The 22,795-nt window shown below is 45.0% G+C and overlaps 1 protein-coding gene across 3 annotated transcripts in view; it reads right to left on the bottom strand.

The window, feature by feature from the left end:
- The window catches only part of LOC123774997 (bromodomain-containing protein 8), a 341,469-nt gene that overhangs the window by 197,607 nt on the left and 121,067 nt on the right, over positions 1-22,795 (bottom strand). For 2 of the 3 annotated variants that reach the window (XM_045769701.2, XM_045769703.2), the window contains exon 6: positions 19,761-19,930. In XM_045769701.2, coding sequence (XP_045625657.1) covers positions 19,761-19,930 — 170 coding nt within the window. The remainder of the gene's footprint in view (positions 1-19,760; positions 19,931-22,795) is intronic. The other variant, XM_045769702.2, reaches the window with a different exon arrangement.

Here is a 22,795-nt window from a genome sequence, read left to right on the forward strand (position 1 = left end):
TTGCAGTCAGAAAATGGCACCACATAATGAGGAAGGCATTGTGACCAAGCCAATGCAAAGAGGTCTACATCTGGGCACTTGAACATCAATCAAAGTCAAGTGAAAGAATCTGTGTCAACGGTCCACTGTGTGGAGACAAGACAGAACTGAAAAAGAGCATCAGCCAGGATATTGGGTGCTCCCAGGACATGAAAGGCACAGGGAGCCAGAGACACCGGAAAATGAACTACATGTAGAGTTCAGCCCCAAACAGACAAGGACCATGAAGAACCCCCTCGGTGGAGACAACCCAAATGGAGCAAGACCATGGAGCCTGGAAGGGCTCCATGGTCTTCGTGCAAGTCACATCCTGAGACCCTCCGCAGCACATGCCACACGGCTGCAATCTTCCACACAATATAGTACTCTGAGCCTGACGAAGGCAAGGGGATTATGGCCCTTGACCATGGTGAATGTTGGTCACAAAGCCCTAACTGAGGTCAGAGGCATCAGGGAAGACAGTAATTGTCTTCACGGCAGTAAATCACAGGGCCTGTGGCTGAGTGGACAGCCCTCTGGACTCGTAATCCTAGGGTTCGGGTTCGATCCTCGGCGATGGCTGAAACACATGGCCAGTTTCTCTCATCCTGATGCCCCTGTTAACTAGCAGTAAATAGGTACCTGGGAGTTAGACAGCTGCTACGGGCTGCTTCCTGGGGAGGGGGGGGGGGGGAGGGAAGGTTGTGTGTGTAGAAAAAAAATCCATTGATTGACAGTTGAGAGGCAGGGTCGAAAGAGCAGAGCTCAACCCCCACAAGCACAACTAGGTAAATACGGTGAACGAGTGCAGGGGAAGGTGCCAGGGAATTGAACTTAAAAGAACCGAAAAGGAATCAGACGACACAGCAGCTGGCGAAGGGCTTACAGTGGCCTTCCCAATGATCACGGCCATGGCAGAAGAGCCAGCATCAGAGAAACCAAAACAGCCCCCAAAGTCAAACCCAGTCCAAGGTAAACACAAGGAGGGCAAAGTTGAGGCTTCCACACATCTGCATGAGCATCAACTGAATCACCCAGCGCCCGCTCAACTCCAACAGAAGGTGAGCCTGCAGCGCCAACAAAGCTGACCAAGAGTTCCAAATGAGGCCCAGCCTGGGCCGGAACCAATGAGACTTCCGCCAGTCCATCAGGAACATGAAAAGAACCCGAACCCTGGCCAGCAGACATGCGGACCGGCTGGGAGGGTTATGAATGTGTCCATCTGTAAATAGGTTCTATAAATATACTTATGTGTACCGCAACTTCAAGACCTTCGTCTTAGATATATTAAATCCTTCATTACTACTGATCATATCTAGACTCATCAGTAAATATATAATACCAAACCTGCTACCTAAGAAATCCCTTCTTCGAGTGATATCATAAGGGACGACCTTATTCCACAACCGATCGGTATTAATCATTGTATTTAGTGCAAGATTCCCTTAGGGATCAATCGCTCAAAAAGAGGTACAAGACTTCTTGACTAAGCCTGGTCTGTTGCCCATGTAAATTTTCTCTTTAATCTTGATAGCTTTGTGGCCAGTCGTCAAGGTAGGCCAGGTATAACATCCACACAAAAGTCTATCGCAATAGTGTAGCCAACCACTAAGGAACCTGAACATGGAGCTGCAACAACCCGACATCCTTCAGAAGAGTGAGGCAAACAGGCAAACATGGGAAGGTGCAAGAAACCTGTAACACCAAGGGGCCAAGGTCTGACCTCCCGCCTTCCTAAAAGGAGGCACTGTAGGCTCTTTGTGCGTACCTCCTGCACTACCCAGAGTTTGCCTGCGTCATGTTTGGATGTATTGTGAGGTTCCTAAGTCATTCTGGCTGGTAATACCAAGGCCAAGTAAATAGGCTGGAGACCAAGACCGTCAGTAGTTTCAAAGCATTATATGACAAGGAGTGCTGGGAAGACGGGAGACCACGATCGTAGCTCTCATCCTGTAACTACACTTGGGTAATTACACACCACACACCACTCGAGTGGGAGCAACAAAACCAAGCCCAGCTCCCGGTACATAAATTAAAAATTTTTTTTATATATATAGAAAAGCAAAGTGGTATTACCAGCCAGAATGACTTAGGAACCTCACAATACATCCAAACATAACGCAGGCAAACTCTGGGTAGTGCAGGGGGTACGCACAAAGAGCCTACAGTGCCTCCTCCTAGGAAGGCGGGAGGTCAGAACTTCCAAAAGACGAATCCGAGGAATCGAAGGGCACCTGGAAACAAACCCTGAGGAGAATCACATGCATATCAACCCACATAGGGAAAGAGGAAACATTCTCCATACCCTGCACAGAAAACTATCTGCAGAAGGAACAAGTCATCCACGAAGGATCAAACAGGACCCGAGAGCCCATGGCTGACTTTCCCAAGCCCCAGGAACTAAAGCAAAGGACCCCAAGGGCAGAGCCAGTATCCACGCTCAATGCCAGCAAAAGAGAAGTAGAGTCCAAAAGAAATGCTTCAAAGGTTAGGGCTGACAGAAAATAAGACCCAGAAGCCTTAGTAGGATCATCAGGCACAACTGCCTCTGCATCTAACTTAGAAGGGGTAAACCCCAGAGCTGACCAAGCCACATCCTGAGCTAAATCAAGTCTCGTCCCCAAAACCCTCAGATACATCGGGGTCAGAAGCAAAGGGAACGAATAAAATGGTCCAATATAAAATGGTCAACAAAGGGAACGAATTCGGAGGATGCACCATGCCAGAAGGGAAAGGAAGAGGAGGCGTAGACAGAACCACGGTTGAATTAACCAACACCCCCAAATCTGAATACCCAAACACCCACTGGGCACACAACTACGACCAATATAAAATGGAGAACCTTAAGCATAAAGGAGTTAGTGCCTGAAAACCCTGATCATGACAAGGATTTATTAGATGAGTAACATGTGGAGAGCAAGTCCCACATAGCTCTAGCGCGAAGGTGTCACTGACCCAGCAGGCAGCATGGTGGAGGTAGAGGAATGAGCATCACCACAAGCCACAGATGCTGAATAACCCTTCAACTCACACTAGGTGGGAGTGGGTCCAATGGGACTATCCACTGGATGACCAAACCTACGGGTGCTTTCCAGGGTCTGCAGGGCCATTCCCTGCACTAGGGAGCACAAAACCCCTGAGCACATGTAGCTCCAAGCACTCTAATCTCCTGGCTCACACAGCACAAATATGCATAGGAACAGACAAAAAGGCAAAAAACCAGCGTTGAATGTAATGAAACGCCATTTTCTGGGTGAGCCCCGGAGGCTCCCTGGAGCTTATCGGGCTAATGTATGTTATATTAGACCAGGACATTAACTAAGGAGTTCAGACCTACCAGGGACCAGCGCCAGAACCTGGCCCCTTCAGAGAGGTTTCAGGGAGCAATGGCCCTGGAAAACCCCTTTGTGGTTGGGGTTTTCCTTATCTGCCATCGATCGGGATTAGGCACCCAGAAAGGTAGGCATAACAAAACAAATTCTACATGGTAAAAAACTAAAACAAAAAGCCGAACAAAGAGGTAGAAACTCCTTACAATCCCAAGGAAACAAGCAAACATCACATTTTACTACCACGCCGATCGTCCGCGCAGTCCTCCCCGCCCCGAGAGGGGGAGCGGGAGCCCCGGACCTCACCACACCGGCTGCCTAGCATCAGTTCGGAAGCTAAGCTTCAACCAACGCAAAAAAAACGCCGACCGGTGGGAAGGAGGGTTGCCAGGGAGCCTCCAGGGCTCACCCAGAAAATTGCGTTTCATTACCTTCAACGCTGGTTTTCTGTGGGGAGCCCCTACGGCTCTCTGGAGCTTCATACCCAAAGAGAAGGAAAAGAAAGGGCTGGCCCGGGAGGCGGCCGCCACAAACTCCGCAACGCGAAGCCGAGACAACAGGTTGCAACCTGCGATCCAAGGCAACAAGAATGCACAGGAGCAGACACACGCATAAAGAACGGGCGGCCAGGAACCTGTGCGACCCTCATATCCTCGCCCCTGAAATGAGCCCTAGACGTCACCAACACAACAGCGAAAGCTGTAAAAGTCCGAACAGCACGGGCGCAAGGATAGACCACAGGCTGGAAGACTTAAAAACTCTGCGAACGACCTGGGAGACCCAAGCCCTAAAACAGGGAACAAAGGGAACTGGATCAATCCAAAGCGCATCCCCAGACATGGTACGCAGGTAACGGCAAAGAGGCACAACCGGACAACACATGACGCACCTCCGGCCGAACCAATCAAGCATCAAAATCCAAGGACCACTCCGGAAACCAGCCGTCTCGACTGTCGCCAGAAGGACTGAGAAAGGCCGCAAACGTATAAACCTACCACCAGCACCAAAAAGCAGAAACCTCTGCACCAGAAGAGCCGGAAGCTCCCGACCCTACCCGCAGAGGCCCATGCCAACAAAATATGGTCTATGAAAACCAAACATGAACCGAAGGGGCTACCACAAACTGAGAGAAGAAGAGGGGCACCCTAATCAAGGACCAGGACAGCTCAGGCGACGCATGAGCAGGCTGGAGGTTAAATAAAACACGAGAAAGCGTACGGAACGGGGCAGATGTGACGTCCACCCCGAATGAAAGCCAGAGTAGCTCTGCCAGCGCTGCACAAAACGAGGGGACAGTAAGAAACATCAATTAACTGTAGTCCTGAAAACCCAACAAAGGACAAGACAACCCGATGCGAAAGAGAAGATAACCTACAAAGAGCAAGAAAAAGTGTATAGAAACACCAGGAACGTTATACTGTCGCCAAGACGAAACTCGCAGGTGGGACACCGTCAACAAAGCCACCTGATCACCACAGAAATGGTGATACCCGCGTCAAAAAACCAGATGCGAAGAGCCGAGGAGAAGGCCGAACCAGTCACGTACAGAACCTATCCAACCTGCCGAAAGAGGCGGAGCCACGGGAAAACGCCCCGGGTTCGGACACCTATCAAGCATCGTCTGAAAATAAAGCTGGGCCGGCCACCAAGGAACCATAAGAACTACTCTCGTGGGAATGGGCTCCAACCGAGCCAGAAACCAAAGCAACAGCTGGACCGGGAGAAGAGGAACAGGTACCCCCACCTCGACCAGTCCTGCCGAAAAGCATCCACCGTAAATGCCTCCCAGGCGGGTAAGGGCGCCTAATAAAATGGGCGGCGCCTAGACCACACAAACTCAAAGACATCCATGGCCAGAGTCCATTCGTGCGGCAGAGCCAACAAAACAGAGGAATGAACCGAGACAGCTGTCCGCCAGGACGCAGGACACACCCCGGACCTGAACCTCACGGTTAGCCAAACCCCGAGAATCCAGCAAACGAGCCACTCTAAGGAACCAACCCCAAAGGTCAACACCTAAGAGAAACCCTGTGGTTCCAGCAATGAACCGCCAGTGAACAGTCCGAATGGAGCTGAATGGTAGAGCACCGAGTGACCCAAACCCTCCGAAGCGCAAACCGGACAGCCACGAACTCCCGAACTGTGCTGAGCCTGATGGATGGACAGACCCCACCATCCCCGGCCGACCTGGTGAGCACTGGTCACAAAACTCCAGCCAAGAGATGACCCTTCCGTGAACACATCGAGCGAAGGCTCGGGGAGGTGCCAAGGCACAGAACCCAGAAAACCCCAAAGAGGAAGCTGGTGAAGCAGCACCAACACAAGATCCCCGGAGGAATGAACCCAACGATTGCAAGAGAGGCGGAAGGGGTATCTCCGAAGGAACCAACAGACGCCGAAGCCAAACCTGACCCTGCGGGCTAACCAGCACGTCAAAGTTCAGGCTCCAGGAGCAACCGCTGAGCAACCCGGGACTCCCTCATGAACAGCCGAAGTCGGGACCACAGCCGCAGCAACACTTCTGGAGGGAAAGAAAAGGAGCGGCCCAAGAGCCCTAAACAAGGCCCAGCCAGGTCCAAACCCAATACGGAAACAGATGGAATGGCCTCCAGATCACCAAGGAAACCAAACCCAGCGATCTGGAAAGAACCACACCCCTGGCGAGCAGACAAGCGGACCGACTGGGAGCCCACACCAGCCAGTCGTCGAGGTTGGTCAGACACCGAATACCAAGCAGACTCAGGCAGGGCACCAAGATCCGGTAAAGATGCAAAAATCCACCAAGTGCCAATTACAAAATATGGAAGGCAACAAAAGCGGCAAGCCTGAAGCCCTACCACCAACTGTGCCAGTCCCGGAAAACTGGAGAGGAACGTGCCAAGAATTGACCTGGAGACCCAGGGCCACCATCCAGGCACCCGGCCCCAATAGAAGCCGGACAGGAGACAACAGTCCTCCGATGAGGGCATAGAATCCAGGGCGCAGACTGAAGAAGTCCAGAAGAGCCGCAGATTCTGCAGGCTCATGTCTGCAAAGAGCAGACGGGAACCCTAGAAGGATGGGGTGGAACGACCACGTCCAACGCACCCACTAAGATGACATGACGAAGCGCACGGGAAGAAGCCCACCCCGCCAGCCCTGAACCCCCCAAAGGGGGAGAAGCCGTCCACCACCACCACCAGAGGCCAGAAGACAACCAAAAGCGCCCACTAACTGCGGGACCATGCGAGAGTCAACAGAGCAAGCTGCTCCCCCAGCGCCCCGTCAACAGAGAAGGTAACAGAACCCCTTCCGTAAGAAAAGGTACACATACACACATATTATGTATATACACATACACACACATATACATACACACATACACACAAGGTATGTTACACACACGTGTGTATGCACATACACATGTACATGTGTACACTGTGTGTGTGCACATGTGCACACACATGTGCACACACATAGATTCACGGAAAATGAAAAGGAAATGTGTGAAACATTAAACGAAAAGTTCCAAAGTGTGTTTGTGCAAAATGAAATCTTCAGAGAACCAGATACAATAAGAATTCCAGAGAACAACATAGAGCACATAGAGGTGTCTAGAGACGAAGTGGAAAAAATGCTCAAGGAGCTAAATAAGAAGAAGGCAGTTGGTCCAGATGGAGTTTCACCATGGGTTCTGAGAGAATGTGCACCTGAGCTCAGCATTCCTCTTCAACTGATTTTTCAGGCATCCCTGTTTACAGGAGTTGCAGCTGATGTGTGGAAAAAGGCTAACATAGTTCCAATCTACAAAAGTGGAAGCAGGGAAGACCCCCTTAATTATAGACCGGTATCATTGACAAGTGTAATAGTCAAAATATTGGAAAAAATAATTAAAACTAAATGGGTAGAACACCTGGAGAGAAATTATATAATATCAGACAGACAGTATGGTTTTCGATCTGGAAGATCCTGTGTATCGAATTTACTCAGTTTCTATGATTGAGCAACAGAAATATTACAGGAAAGAGATGGTTGGGTTGACTGCATCTATCTGGACCTAAAAAAGGCTTTTGACAGAGTTCCACAAAAGAGGTTGTTCTGGAAACTGGAAAATATTGGAGGGGTGACAGGTACGCTTCTAACAAGGATGAAAAATTTTCTGACTGATAGAAAAATGACAGCAGTGATCAGAGGCAATGTATCGGAATGGAGAAATGTCACAAGTGGAGTACCACAGGGTTCAGTTCTTGCACCAGTGATGTTTATTGTCTACATAAATGATCTACCAGTTGGTATACAGAATTATATGAACATGTTTGCTGACGATGCTAAGATAATAGGAAGGATAAGAAACTTAGATGATTGTCATGCCCTTCAAGATGACCTGGACAAAATAAGTATATGGAGCACCACTTGGCAACTGGAATTTAATGTTAATAAATGCCATGTTATGGAATGTGGAATAGGAGAACATAGACCCCACACAACCTATATATTATGTGAGAAATCTTTAAAGAATTCTGATAAAGAAAGAGATCTAGGGGTGGTTCTAGATAGAAAACTATCACCTGAGAACTACATAAAGAATATTGTGCGAGGAGCCTATGCCACACTTTCTAACTTCAGAATTGCTTTTAAATACATGGATGGCGATATACTAAAGAAATTGTTCACGACTTTTGTTAGGCCAAAACTAGAATATGCAACTGTTGTGAGGTGCCCATATCTTAAGAAGCACATCAACAAACTGGAAAAGGTGCAAAGACATGCTACTAAGTGGCTCCCAGAACTGAAGGGCAAGAGCTACGAAGAGAGGTTAGAGGCATTAAATATGCCAAAACTAGAAGACAGAAGAAAAAGAGGTGATATGATCACTACATACAAAATAGTAACAGGAATTGATAAAATCGATAGGGAAGATTTCCTGAGACCTGGAACTTTAAGAACAAGAGGTCATAGATATAAACTAGCTAAACACAGATGCCGAAGAAATATAAGAAAATTCACTTTCGCAAACAGAGTGGTAGACGGTTGGAACAAGTTAGGTGAGAAGGTGGTGGAGGCCAAGACCGTCAATAGTTTCAAAGCGTTATATGACAAAGAGTGCTGGGAAGACGGGACACCACGAGCGTAGCTCTCATCCTGTAACTACACTTAGGTAATTACACACATACACGTGAAAAGAAAATTACAAGCCGCTGACCAGTGAGCAGAGAGCACCATGCCAGCCAGGCGAAGACGGCACAAAACTGCATCAAAAGGCCCACCTCGAAAACAAAACCTCAAAGTCCCAGCACGACCACAACACGTGCCAAGACCCAAAAAGATCAGTCTGCAAGCCACGAAGACCCCAGAACTCCAGAAGGCAGAAACGGGTCACACACGATGAAACAAAGCCCCCAGAACCCATAAAGGGGGCCCCAAAAGGAAGAAACCTCCAGAACGAAACCAAACAACCCAAAGGAACCCGGAATCGAACCAGGGGGAGGCCAAACCACCACATTTGCCAGCGGATACACACCACAGAAAGGCAAAGCACAGCCCCCTAGACAGAATTCCCAGGAAAACGGTCAAAACAGACCAAAAACTGAGGGACAAGGTGTGGAAGCAAGCATAACAGCCAGGGACACTGAGCCCAAACCCAAGGGCTAGACCCAAAACAGACAAAATGGAAAACCCAGTGTAAAATCAACACTCAAACGTTCCCAGAGGAACAGGAAACGGGCAGAAAACACCAGAAAGCAAAGAAACGACAACAGGAGAATAAAACCCCTGAAAAAGGGTGAAAAAACTCCCCCCAGACGCTCGCTTGCACACCCAGGCGCATGTAAACAAACCGCAACGCCGCCCTGGTGGCCACGCCAGAAAACCGGCAGAAGAACATGGCCACCAGAACAGAGGGCTGTGACCGACGCAAATGATATGAAAACACACCAGCAAAAGTGGGAAGCAAGCAGACTGGATGGGCAAAAAACTCCGCCCAAAAGCAGAAAACCCAGGCAGGGGCAAACCGCCCCAGAACTGCTAGCAGGCATCCCCCACAGCCCCGGGAACCCGCAACAGAGGCCCAGGGACAGAGCTGTCCTCCAAGCCCTCCGCCCTTAAAGAAAAGGAAGAGTCCATGGGAAAGGCAGCAAGAAAGGGCCGCTGGTGAGACCCAGAAGCCTTGGCAGGAGCAACAGGCTTGAAAACCTCTGTTCCCAACCCGAACGGGGCAGCCCCCGAAAAACGCCTGAGTCTTCGCCCCAACTAAACCCCGCCCCGACCCCAAAACCCGCAGACGGCCTGGAGCCGGGAACAGGGAGGAAAAGGGGCAAACAGCACCTAACCAAAACTGGGCGGCCTCGGGGCATCCGAGTGGGAAACCAACCTAGCGTGTTGCAGCAACCTAACCTAGCTTGCAACACGGATGCCACCTGTACTCTGAACAGTAATAACATCAGGAGAGTACTGGAGAACAAGCAGAGAATCTCTCTCGCAAGACTCCGGGTCAAGGTGTCAGTGACCCAACAGGCAACATGACGGAGGTAAAAGTGGCGATTGTCACCCGGAGACAAGGGCACAGCAACCAACAATCCCGTACAAGACGGGTTGGAACCCGGAAGACACATTCAATGGTCCACCGAGCCCAGACAGGGGTTTCCAGGGCCCGTAGGCTAACTGCTACGGAAAGCCCTGGCAAGGTGTTGCTAACCCGTTAAATAACCCAAAAATAACAAGAGGGTAGAGGATAGCACTGAAAACCCCTGCGACGTGTACAATCATGGGGGCCTAGCAGGAGGCCAGCGAACACTACCAGTGGAATTATAGCCACACTAGGCAGGCCCCCGCAGGCAAATGGGGAAAAAAAAAAAAAAAAAAACGCAAAAATACACCGTCTCCAGAGGCAACAGGAACCGGTCGCCGCTTAGGTGGCAGTTCGCACAACACCTTGACGCCCTAACCAGCACAATACTAGTCTCTACCCAGGGCCAAACAAGGGGCCCCAAGCCCCAGCTGGCCCAAGGGCGAGGCAAATGCCGAGCAGCAAGAACCTCTACGGGAATGATTCCCGAACGCCCCAGGGAAGATAACCCTGTCACGCAAGGGCAGTACTCACAGAGCGCTTAGGGAAGTAAGCCACTAAGGGCATGCAGCCCCGGCACTGATGAGGTACTCCTGGCCACCACCCAACACAAAACACGGCAGTGAACGCCACACAAGGCAAAAACCGTCTAGGAAACTGAGGCCAGAGAAGCGTCTATCCCGGTTGACATTAGCTTACGAACTAAAGCTAGGCAGCCGGTGCGGTAGCTTCGGGGCTCCCCCCTCCCCCTCTCGGGGCGGGGAGGGCTGCGCGGACGATCGGCGCAGCAGTAAAGTGTGATGTTTGCTTGTTTCCTTGGGATTGTAGAGAGTTTCTACCTCTCAGTTCAGTTTTTTGTTTTAGTTTTTTACCATGTGGGGTTTGTTTTGTTATGCCTACCTTTCTGGGTGCCTAACCCCGGTCAATGGCAGATAAGGAAAACCCCAACCACAAGGGGGTTTTCCAGGGCCATTGCTCCCTGAAACCTCTCTGAAGGGGCCAGGTTCTGGTGCTGGTCACTGATAGGTCTGAACGCCTTATTAATGCCCCGGTCTAATATAACATACATTAGCTCGATAAGCTCCAGGGAGCCGTAGGGGCTCCCCACAGAAAACCACAACTGCCAGCCCAACTGCTGAAGGCAAGAAAAAGGAGCCCGAGTGACAGACAGCAGCCACGTACTAACTACCATCAGCAACAACTGAGGGTGGAGCATCCAGCAGACCCGATCTGCCTCTCTGTTCCAATCTAAACGAGGATGGGAGGTGGGGCGAACATCCCAGTGCTAGTTTCATGAATTTTTTTTAGTTTGTTTACATTTTGGGGGAGTTTTTTTTTTTGTGATTTTGAGGTCTTAACCCTTTAGTTGTGCTAGACATCATATGATGCATTGAGTGTCTTGCAGTAAATTGCGCTCCGCATCATATGATGCTTTGGAGTACTACGCAAGATTTAAACGGCCTGCGGATACACGGGGTTCACCACACCTTCATCAGGGCTCTTGTAAACAGTCGCCATTTAAAAAAAAAATCATGGGCCAAATTCCCGGGTGTTAGGGGCCTCAGTATTGAGTGAACTACCAAGCCTGAAGCACGCAGCATGAGCGCACAGCACTGCTGTTCAGCTTGTGACCACAGCATCGCCTAAAAATGGTATACCGTAATATACTTGTTCATGCTATTATGTAGCGATGATATTATTACAGAAGACCCCTGACTGTGATAAAACTGACCAGGGTTCTGATAATAACAGGATTGTGGTGATATTTAGCACTGTGCTCCATGGAAAGAGGAGTAATGCTGTGGGAGGGAGGGTGGTGGCGTTGTCTTCTGACTGTGTGTGGCCACCTTTTATTGACTGCACTCACCATACCAGCTTAGTGGTTCGCTATGGTGAACACAAATGTAGATACTTATATATAACATGTGTATAGAGGGTATAAACAGCAATAGGAGTAGATTGGGAGCCGCCATTTTGGTGAGGGAGGTGGCGTCGTCTGCACGACTTATCATGTTGTTTACTGGTGACCACTATGGTTTTTGGGCACCATACCAGTTTACTTGTACAAGTATGGTGAATAAAACAGGTAGATACTTATATATAATGTGTGTATATAGCGTAATAACACCACAAACAGTATTGTTGGAGGAGAAATATTAATGCGTCTGGCCTTGAGGGCGGCAGCCACCAGCTGACTGTGTGGGAGTAGCTACGTCTTTGTGCCTTTACTTACCATACAAGCTTAGATGTACAGTTATGGTGAACAAAACATGTAAATACTTATATATAACATCTGTATATAAAAGCAAAAACAGTATGGTGGGAGGAGAATGGTGGCAAGTCAGGTGAGGAGGGAGGGAGGGAGTGGCTGCCACTGGCTGCCATTGCCACTGCCACTCAGCAAACCAACTTAAGAGGTTCATTATGGTGAACACGAATGTAGATACTTATATATAGCGTCTGTATATAGTGAATAAAAGCAAAAACAGTATTGTGGGAGGAGAATGTGGGCAAGTCAGGTGACTTGAGGGAGGGAGGAAGTAGCAGCCAGTGGCGGGCTGCCACTGTCACTGCCACTCAGCATGCCAACTTACTGGTTCGTTATGGTGAACACGAATGTAGATACTTATATATAACGTCTGTATATAGTGAATAAAAGCAAAAACAGTATGGTGGGAGGAGAATGTGGGCGAGTGAGGTGTTGAGGGAGTGAGTGGCTGGCTGGTGTGTGGCGGTCACTCCTCGTTACTTTTTTACTCATAATAGCAACTTAGTGGTTCGTTATGGTGAACAAAACATGCAGATACTTATATATAACCTGTGTATATAGTGTAATAACCGACAAAGTATTTGTTCACTGTTTGATGAACATAATTGAATCAACAATATGCACACCATATTTTTGAATACAGCGATGATTCACTCATTTTATTATATAAATATATCACACTACACACTATTGAATAATATTACAGCAAAAAAACTACGAAAAATCAATCAGAGACATTGAAATAATTAGGTAATTATCTCTTTGTGGCAACTCCGGCCTGACAGCTGGCAAGCAACAGACCGCCTGGGATGCACGCTGAGTCAGCGCCTGTTTTTTGCCAGACTTCCCCGCCCTATAGCGGGCATTATATGCCACTTATAGTTTTTTTATTATTTTTCCCATGATCAGTGAACACAAATTAACAGGTTTAGATTTTTTTTTTTTTTTTTTTTTTTTTTGGTATGCGCCTGTGGCACATGTTAAATAGCCAGGCGCTATTTAAGGGTTAATATCTGTTATTACCAGTACTGGTTGTTTTTATTTTGCTGACTTTGTGGGTGTTTTCCCAGTGGTGGTGGACATGATTAAAATTAATTGACAATTTATAATACAGTAGTGTCACTGCTCTTTGCATCTCATTAGAGGGGGGCCAAGTTCTGGCCTGTAGTCTCCAGTAGGCCTTGAAGAACTACACGACTGACTGCACCTAGTAATTTGGCACTGTATCAGCATTATAGTTTCAGGAAGCCATAAGTGGCTTCCTCCAGAAAATAACAATATATCTAGTAAAATATATGAGACAAGTTAGTGAAAATTCACATCCTATTCACAATTGGGTGGATTGGGTTCCAATGTGAAAAATGCCACAAGAAAGGTAGAGAACAAGAGAAAGCAAACACAAAAGCAACTGTCACTGGTAACTGGAAAGGATTCTGCATGGGCCACCCTACATGTAAACAAAGAAAGCATTTGTAAACCTACATTGTGCCAGGATGAACCATTTGTATAAGAAACAAATTACGTAGCACAAAAAAATACTGTACTTTAGTAAGTATTCTGACATGTCTAGGATATCTTTCTCCTGGCAGAGATGCATTACCCACATTAAAAGCTTGCTCAGTTGTGTTAAGTAGTCTACAGCAGCTAGATACAGTACTCTTATCTTTGAGGTTATCTTGAGATGATTTCGGGGCTTAGCGTCCCCGCGGCCCGGTCCTTGACCAAGCCTCCTTTTTGTAACACACCCCCAGGAAGTAGCCCATAGCAGCTGTCTAATGCCCAGGTACCTATTTACTGCTAAGTAACAGAGGCATCAGGGTGAAGGAAACTCAGCCCATTTTGTTTCTGCCTCCACAGGTGATAGAACTCCGAGCCTCAGGACTACGAATCCGAAGAACTGTCCACTCAGCTGTCAGGCCCCCCTATCAACGTTCACTTATTACATAAGCCATAATACATCATTTTGTTCCTTTTAATTTTTGTATATTATTTTTCTATACTGATTTTTCAACAAATACTTTTCTGGTAGGACCTGTGAAGCTCTGTGGCTTCTTGAAGCTAGCTCGCAGGGGTAGCTTCCTCCCTACTAGTCACATCAGCCATGCAAGTCCTGGATGGCCTGCTGGGGACCAGGTGCCAGGGAGGCATTGAGAGAGGGAGGGAGAGAGGCAGTGCTAGTTAGGCAGTGAGGGAGGAATAAAGGCAGCGATGGAAAGAGTCATTGAGGGAAGAAGGGCAGAGGCACTGAGGAGGAGGAGGGAGGTAGTGAGGGAGAGAGGCACTGAGGGGGGGAGGTAAGTGGTGAGGGAGAATGGCAGTGAGGGAGAAAAACCTTTTAACTGGCAGACAGATAAGGCCATTAATCAGACAATGTATCTGACTGGAGGAGTTACTAGCAGAGTACCACAGGGTTCAGTTCTTGCACCAGTAATGTTCATCGTCTACATAAATGATCTACCAGAAGGAATACAGAATTATATGAACATGTTTGCGGATGATGCTAAGATACTGGGGAAGATAAGAGACGCAGATGATTGTAATGCCCTTCAAATTGATCTAGATAAAATAAGGGCTTGGGGTAACAAGTGGCAAATGGAATTCAGTGTGAATATATACCATGTTATGGGATGAGAAATCAGAGAAAATAGACCACACACAACTTACAAATTATGTGGAAAGGAATTACAGAACTCTAATAAAGAACGAGACCTAAGGAAGGGGGGGGATAGTAAGCTGTCTCCAAAGGAACACGTAAAGAACATTGTGAGAGGAGCGTATGCATCGCTTTCCAACTTCAGACTTGCTTTTAATTATATGGATGATGAAATACTAAAGAAACTGTTCATGACTTTTGTGAGACCAAAATTGGAATATGCAGTAGTTGTATCGTGCCCAAATCTCAAGCAGCACATAAATAAAATGGAAAACGTGCAGCGGCATGCTACAAAATGGCTTCCGAAACGGAAAAACAAGAGTTATGAGGAGAGACCGGAGGTTTTACACATGCCTAAACTAGTAGATAGAAGAAAAAGAGGAGATATGATCACCACTTACAAAACACTAATATGAATAGATCAAATTGACAAAGAGGAATTCCTGAAATCATCAACTCCATGAACAAGAGGACATAGATTTAAGGAAACAAATATGCTGAAAAAATATTAGCAGTTTTCTTTTGCAAACAACAGTATACGGTTGGAACAAGCCAAGTGAGAAGGTGGTGGAAGCCATAACCGTCAGCAGTTTCAAAGCATTGTACGACAAAGAGTACTGAGAAGACGGGCCACTGGCTCCTGGCTAACATCAGAACTGCCTTCAGGAAACTGTGTAAGGAATCATTCAGAACCTTGTATACCACATATATAAGACCAATCCTGGAGTATGCAGCCCCAGCATGGAGCCCGTACCTTGTCAAGCACAAGATGAAGCTGGAAAAAGTTCAGAGATATGCCACTAGGCTAGCCCCAGAACTAAGAGGCATGAGTTACGAAGAAAGGCTGCGAGAAATGCACCTCACGACGCAAGAAGACAGAAGAGTAAGGGGAGACATGATCACTACCTATAAAATTCTCAGAGGAATTGACAGGGTATTATAAAGAAAAACTGTTTAACACGGGTAGTATGCGAACAAGGGGACACAGGTGGAAACTGAGTACCCAAATGACCCACAGGGACATTAGAAAGAACTTTTTCAGTGTCAGAGTAGTTAACAGATGGAATGCATTAGGCAGTGATGTGGTGGAGTTTGACTCCATACACAGTTTCAAATGTAGATATGATAGAGCCCAGTAGGCTCAGGAATCTGTACATCAGTTGATTGACAGTTGAGAGGCGGGACCAAAGAGCCAGAGCTCAACCCCGTAAGCACAATTAGGTGAATACAATTAGGTAAGTACACCACGAGTGTAGCTCTCATACTGTAACTACACTTAGGTAGTTACCAGTTAATTGACAGTTGAGAGACGGGACTAATGAAATGATGCTCAACTAGGCGAGTACATTGTACAGTAAAAGAACTTGACGTGGAACAATTATTTAAATAAATTCTTCTTACGTACAGTACCCTGTACAGCATATTATTCAATTGTCATTCACAAGAATTTCACATATTTTTGTGATTTATATTTCAAATTATAAGTGCTTAAATTTGAAAAATAAATATAGTACAAACATATTACATTAATGTTAACAGTACAGTTGTCAATTTCATATAATAAGGAGCAAACTAATACTCCGTGTGTGTAGCTACTGACATTTACGTGCACCCAACCGGACCACCTCTCTAAATTCTGTCAGCAACAAAACACTAATCTCCTAAAGACATTCACTATGATATCAATCAATCAATTTCTTTCTACCCAGTAACCAACGACAAAGTGTTGATGCATTCATTATTTAAGCAAGTGTTCTCACCCAGCCCAGCCATGAATGAACAATACCGACGCATACCTATAATACATTTTCTCGGTGCATTTCATGCATTGGGATTATTGCCACAACCACCATTCAAGGAACACAAATGTAATGTTCTCTCTTTCTTCTCATATTCAATTCTCAATCATAATTTTGGCCTATGCCATTCCCAGTTATTAATTTTTTTGTAATGAATAAAAACTAATTTTAAAAGATCTTACCTTCTCTTGGTATTAAGAATATTCTACAGTTTAACCCTTAAACTGCACATGGTGTATATATACGCCATGAGTAACATGTCCCACGGTGCGCATGGGGTATATATACGCCATAGGGTGCCAGGCACGATTCAAATGGCCCATGCCTATACGGGGTTCACATTAGCTTTCTCAGGGCTCTTGAAAACAGACACCATTTTTTTTTTTTAAATCGTGGGCAACATTCTCCGGTGTGAGACCCACAGTACTGTGGAAGCAACCAAGGCTGGCGTACGCAGCATGAGCAAACAGCATTGCTGTTCATCTTGTGACCATAGCATTGCCAAAAAATGTCAAAATAAATATATAATTGCTATTATTTAGCGATGACAATATTACAGGTGACCCATGACTGTGACATAAATAACCAGGGTTGTGATAATAGCAGGATTGTTGTGATAATTAGCGCTGTGGGAGGAGTAATGCTTAAGGACGGAGGGAGATAGCATCGTTTACTGACTGTGTGGCCACCTGTTATTGTCTGCATCCACCATACCAGCTCAGTGGTTCTCTATGGTGAACACAAATGTAGATACTTATATAAAATGTGTGTATTAGTGTAATAACAGCAAAAGGATTATACTGGGAGGAGCTATTTGGGTGACTGAGGTGACGTCGTCTGCATGATTTGTCTGGCTGTGTAGAGGGTGGCCACTATGTTCTTTGGGCACCCTACAAGCTTAGGTGTACAGTTACAGTGTATACAACATGTAGATACTTATATATAATGTGTGTATATAGTGTAATAACACTGCAAACAGTATTGTTGGGGGAGAAAGTTCTGTGTGTGACCTTGTATGAGGGAGCCGCCAGCTGACTGTGTAGCGACGACTCTTAGTGCCTGAACTAACTATATCAGCTTAGTTGTACAATTGTGGTGAACAAAACATATACATACTTATATATAACGTCTGTATATAGTGTAATAACACTGCAAACAGTATTGTTGTGGGGGAAATTTTAGTGCATGTGAACTTCAATGAGTGAGGGAGCCGCCAGCTGACTGTGTGTAGCGATGTCTCTTAGTGCCTGAACTAACTATATCAGCTTAGTTGTACAGTTGTGGTGAACAAAACATGTAGATACTAATATATAACGTCTGGATATTGTGAATAAAATATAAAACAGGATAGTGAGAGGAGAAAGTGGGTGAGTGAGGCATTGTTGAGGGAGTGGCAACGAGTGGCTGGCTGGTGTGTGGCGGTCACTCTTCGTTGCTTTTCGACTCTCAATACCAACTTAGTGGTTCGTTGTGGTGAACAAAACATGGAGATACTTATATATAACCTGTGTATAGAGTGTAATAACAACAAAACTATTTGTTTATTGTTTTATGAACATAATAATTGAATCACTAATATGCACACTATACTTTTGAGTGTAGCGATGATTCATCCCTTTTATTATATAAATATATCACACTACACACTATTGAATAATATTACTGCAAAAAAAATAAGAAAAAATCAGAGACATTGAAATAATTAGGTAATAATATCTTTGTGGCAACTCCCACCTGTCAGCTCAGGTCACGCTGACTGGCTCTGACGACCGCTCTGTCAACGCCCACATTTTGCCAGGCTTCCTCAACCTATTGCGCCCAAAATATATCACCTACGATTCTTTTTTCCCCGTGCTCAAGGAACACAAATTAACATTTTAAGAAGACGAAATAATTTTGTAGAATTTTTTTTCTTGCGTACAGGGGTGTAAATCTGCTCAGAACCCCTTAGCCACTTAAGGGTTAATACAGATGCATGTAAATACCATCAACAAACCTAGCAACACACATCACTCTACACTAATCTATACAGAATTATATGAACATGTTTGCTGATGATGCTAAGATAATAGGAAAGATAAGAAACTTAGATGATTGTCATGCCCTTCAAGAAGACCTGGACAAAATAAGTAGATGGAGCACCACTTGGCAAATGGAATTTAATGTGAATAAATGCCATGTTATAGAATATGGAATAGGAGAACATATACCCCACACAACCTATAAATTATGTGAGAAATCTTTAAAGAATTCTGACAAAGAAAGGGATCTAGGGGTAGTTCTAGATAGAAAACTGTCACCTGAGAACCACATTAAGAACATTGTGCGAGGAGCCTATGCTACACTTTCTAACTTCACAATTGCTCTTAAATATATGGATGGAGAAATACTAAAGAAATTGTTCACAACTTTTGTTAGACCAAAGCTGGAATATGCAGCGGATGTGTGGTGCCCATATCTTGAGAAGCACATCAACAAACTGGAAAAGGTGCAACGACATGCCACTAAGTGCCTCCCAGAACTGAAGGACAAGAGCTACGAGGAAAGGTTAAAGGCATTAAATATGCAAAAACTAGAAGATGGAAGAAAAAGGCAACATGATCACTACGTACAAAATAGTAACAGGAATCGATAAAATTGATAGGGAAGAATTCCTGAGACCTGGAACTTCAAAAACAAGAGGTCATAAATTTAAACTAACGAAACAAAGCTGCCGGAGAAATATACGAAAATTCACTTTTGTAAACAGAGTGGTAGACGGTTGGAACAAGTTAGGAGAGAAGGTGGTGGAGGCCAAGACCGTCAGTAATTTCAAAGCGTTATATGACAAAGAGTGCTGGGGAGACGGGACACCACGAGCGTAGCTCTCATCCTGTAACTACAATAGGTAATTTACACTTAAGTAATTACCTACACTTACTCTGAAAAGCTGAAGAAATAGGTAAAAGAATGGATATCAATTAACAATTAACATAGTTAAATAAAACAAAAATTATCTACAAAACATAGCATAATAAAAGTGGGGAGGAAAACACTTAAATGGCTTACATATTTATAAAACAAAATGTCATAAATCTTGTAACAATAACGGGCGGTCCATGCAAAATCTTCTCGTACTACCTACATAAACACCAGTGAATATATTAACCTTGTTACTAACTAGATTTTCAGATGCAGCTTCACTCAAATCCGGACTATCAAGAGCACTGTCAATTTCTGAGGAGGTCTCCGATAGCCCACTGTTTCGCCTGCTGATGCCTATTCCTCCTCCCCCAGCTGTTTGAAGCTTCTGTTTCTTGGTATGAGGTGGTACAGGTACTGTTGAAGAACAAATTTAATTAAAATTTTACAACCAAAATAAATCAATAATATATATATATATATATATATAATACAATGATACCTTGGAATACGAGTGTCCCTGTATACGAGTTTTTCGGAATACGAGCAGGATTTACTTGGAAAATTTGCCTCGAAAGGTGAGGGTTGCCTCAGAAGACGAGGGTGTTGATATGCGTACAGGTCGACTAGCGCGTGGTGGCACGGCGATCGCGCCTCATTTTACCAGTGTCTCACGCCCAGTGACTATCCCGCCTGAATTTTTCACAAGGATTTACAGTTTTTTGTCGGTTTTGTGGCCATTTGAGCATAAAAGTTGTTATTACATATCTCGCCATGGGTCCCAAAAAAGCCATTGAAAAAGTTCAACCTAAGAAAATAGTTGTGAGTAGAGGCAGTAGAGGATGTCCCTTCTTCATTAAGAAAATGTGTGAAGTATGGGAAGAACTGCAAAGTTTTGTTGAACAAACTCACCCAGATAAGCTGTAGCAGGCCGTAGCATTGACCTTTTAAATGATAATGTGATGTCTTACTACAGACAAGTGTAAAATGTAGGGAAAAACCAGTGTCTCTAGACAGATTCTTAGTAAGACAAGCAAGTCTTAGTGGTATGCAGGCAAAACATGCCAGAGTGTGCACACCAGAGAAGTCCTCACTGCCTGATACTATAATGGAAGGGGACTCCCCTTCAAACAGTAACACCACCTCTCCTCCCTCCTCCTCACCATTTTCCATACGCTAACAGCAGTCATCAGCAAGGGTAAGTAATAACTTGAACATAGTTTTGTAGGTTTATTTAGATGAATTAAGTATATAATTTAGTTTGAAGTGAGGTTTCGGGGTAGTCAGGAATGGATTAATTCATTTCCAAATATTTCTTATGGGGAAATTAGCTTCGGATTACGAGTTTTCGGAATACGAGCTGTTTCCAGGAACAGATTAAACTCTTAAACCGAGGTACCCCTCAATGGTACCTCGGAATGCGAGTAATTACCTAAGTGTAATTACCTAAGTGTAGTTACAGGATGAGAGCTACGCTCGTGGTGTCCCGTCTTCCCAGCACTCTTTGTCATATAACGCTTTGAAACTACTGACGGTCTTGGCCTCCACCACCTTCTCACTTAACTTGTTCCAACCGTCTACCACTCTATTTGCGAAGGTGAATTTTCTTATATTTCTTCGGCATCTGTGTTTAGCTAGTTTAAATCTATGACCTCTTGTTCTTGAAATTCCAGGTCTCAGGAAGTCTTCCCTGTTGATTTTATCAATTCCTGTTACTATTTTGTATGTAGTGATCATATCACCTCTTTTTCTTCTGTCTTCTAGTTTTGGCATATTTAATGCTTCTAACCTCTCCTCGTAGCTCTTGCCCTTCAGTTCTGGGAGCCACTTAGTAGCATGTCTTTGCACCTTTTCCAGTTTGTTGATGTGCTTCTTAAGATATGGGCACCACACAACAGCTGCATATTCTAGCTTTGGCCTAACAAAAGTCATGAACAATTTCTTTAGTATATCGCCATCCATGTATTTAAATGCAATTCTGAAGTTAGAAAGCATAGCATAGGCTCCTTGCACAATATTCTTTATGTGGTCCTCAGGTGATAGTTTTCTATCTAGAACCACTCCTAGATCTCTTTCTTTATCAGAATTCTTTAAAGATTTCTCACATAATATATAGGTTGTGTGGGGTCTATGTTCTCCTATTCCACATTCCATAACATGTCATTTATTAACATTAAATTCCATTTGCCAAGTGGTGCTCCATATACTTATTTTGTCCAGGTCTTTTTGAAGGGCATGACAGTCATCTAAATTTCTTATCCTTCCTATTATCTTAGCATCATCAGCAAACATGTTCATATAATTCTGTATACCAACTGGTAGATCATTTATGTACACAATAAACATCACTGGTGCAAGAACTGAACCCTGTGGTACTCCACTTGTGACATTTCTCCATTCTGATACATTGCCTCTGATTACTGCCCTCATTTTTCTATCAGTCAGAAAATTTTTCATCCATGATAGAAGCTTACCTGTCACCCCTCCAATATTTTCCAGTTTCCAGAACAACCTCTTATGTGGAACTCTGTCGAAAGCCTTTTTTAGGTCCAGATAGATGCAGTCAACCCAACCATCTCTTTCCTGTAATATCTCTGTGGCTCGATCATAGAAACTGAGTAAATTCGATACACAGGATCTTCCAGATCGAAAACTATACTGTCTGTCTGATATTATATCATTTCTCTCTAGGTGTTCTACCCATTTAGTTTTGATTAGTTTTTCCAATACTTTCACTATTACACTTGTCAATGATACAGGTCTATAATTGAGGGGGTCTTCCCTGCTGCCACTTTTGTAGATTGGAACTATGTTAGCCTGTTTCCACCCGTCTGCTACGATTCCTTTACACAGGGATGCCTGAAAGATCAGGTGAAGTGGAATGCTGAGCTCAGATGCACATTCTCTCAGAACCCATGGTGAAACGCCATCTGGGCCAGCTGCTTTGTTCTTACCGAGCTCCTTGAGCATTTTTTCCACTTCGTCTCTAGACACCTCTATGTGTTCTATGTTGTTCTGTGGAATTCTTATTGTATCTGGTTCCCTAAAGATTTCATTTTGTACAAACACACTTTGGAACTTTTCAGTTTAGTGTTTCACACATTTCCTTTTCATCTTCCGTGAATCTATTTCCCATTTTCAACCTCTGAATATTATCCTTTACCTGCAATTTGTTGTTTATGAATTTATAGAATAGACCTGGTTCTGTTTTACATTTGTCCGCAATCCCTTTTTCAAAATTTCTTTCTGCCTCTCGAGTGTCCCTGAATACGAGTTTTTCGG

The sequence above is a fragment of the Procambarus clarkii genome, chromosome 92 (genome assembly GCF_040958095.1).
Source record: "Procambarus clarkii isolate CNS0578487 chromosome 92, FALCON_Pclarkii_2.0, whole genome shotgun sequence".
NCBI lineage: Eukaryota > Metazoa > Arthropoda > Malacostraca > Decapoda > Cambaridae > Procambarus > Procambarus clarkii.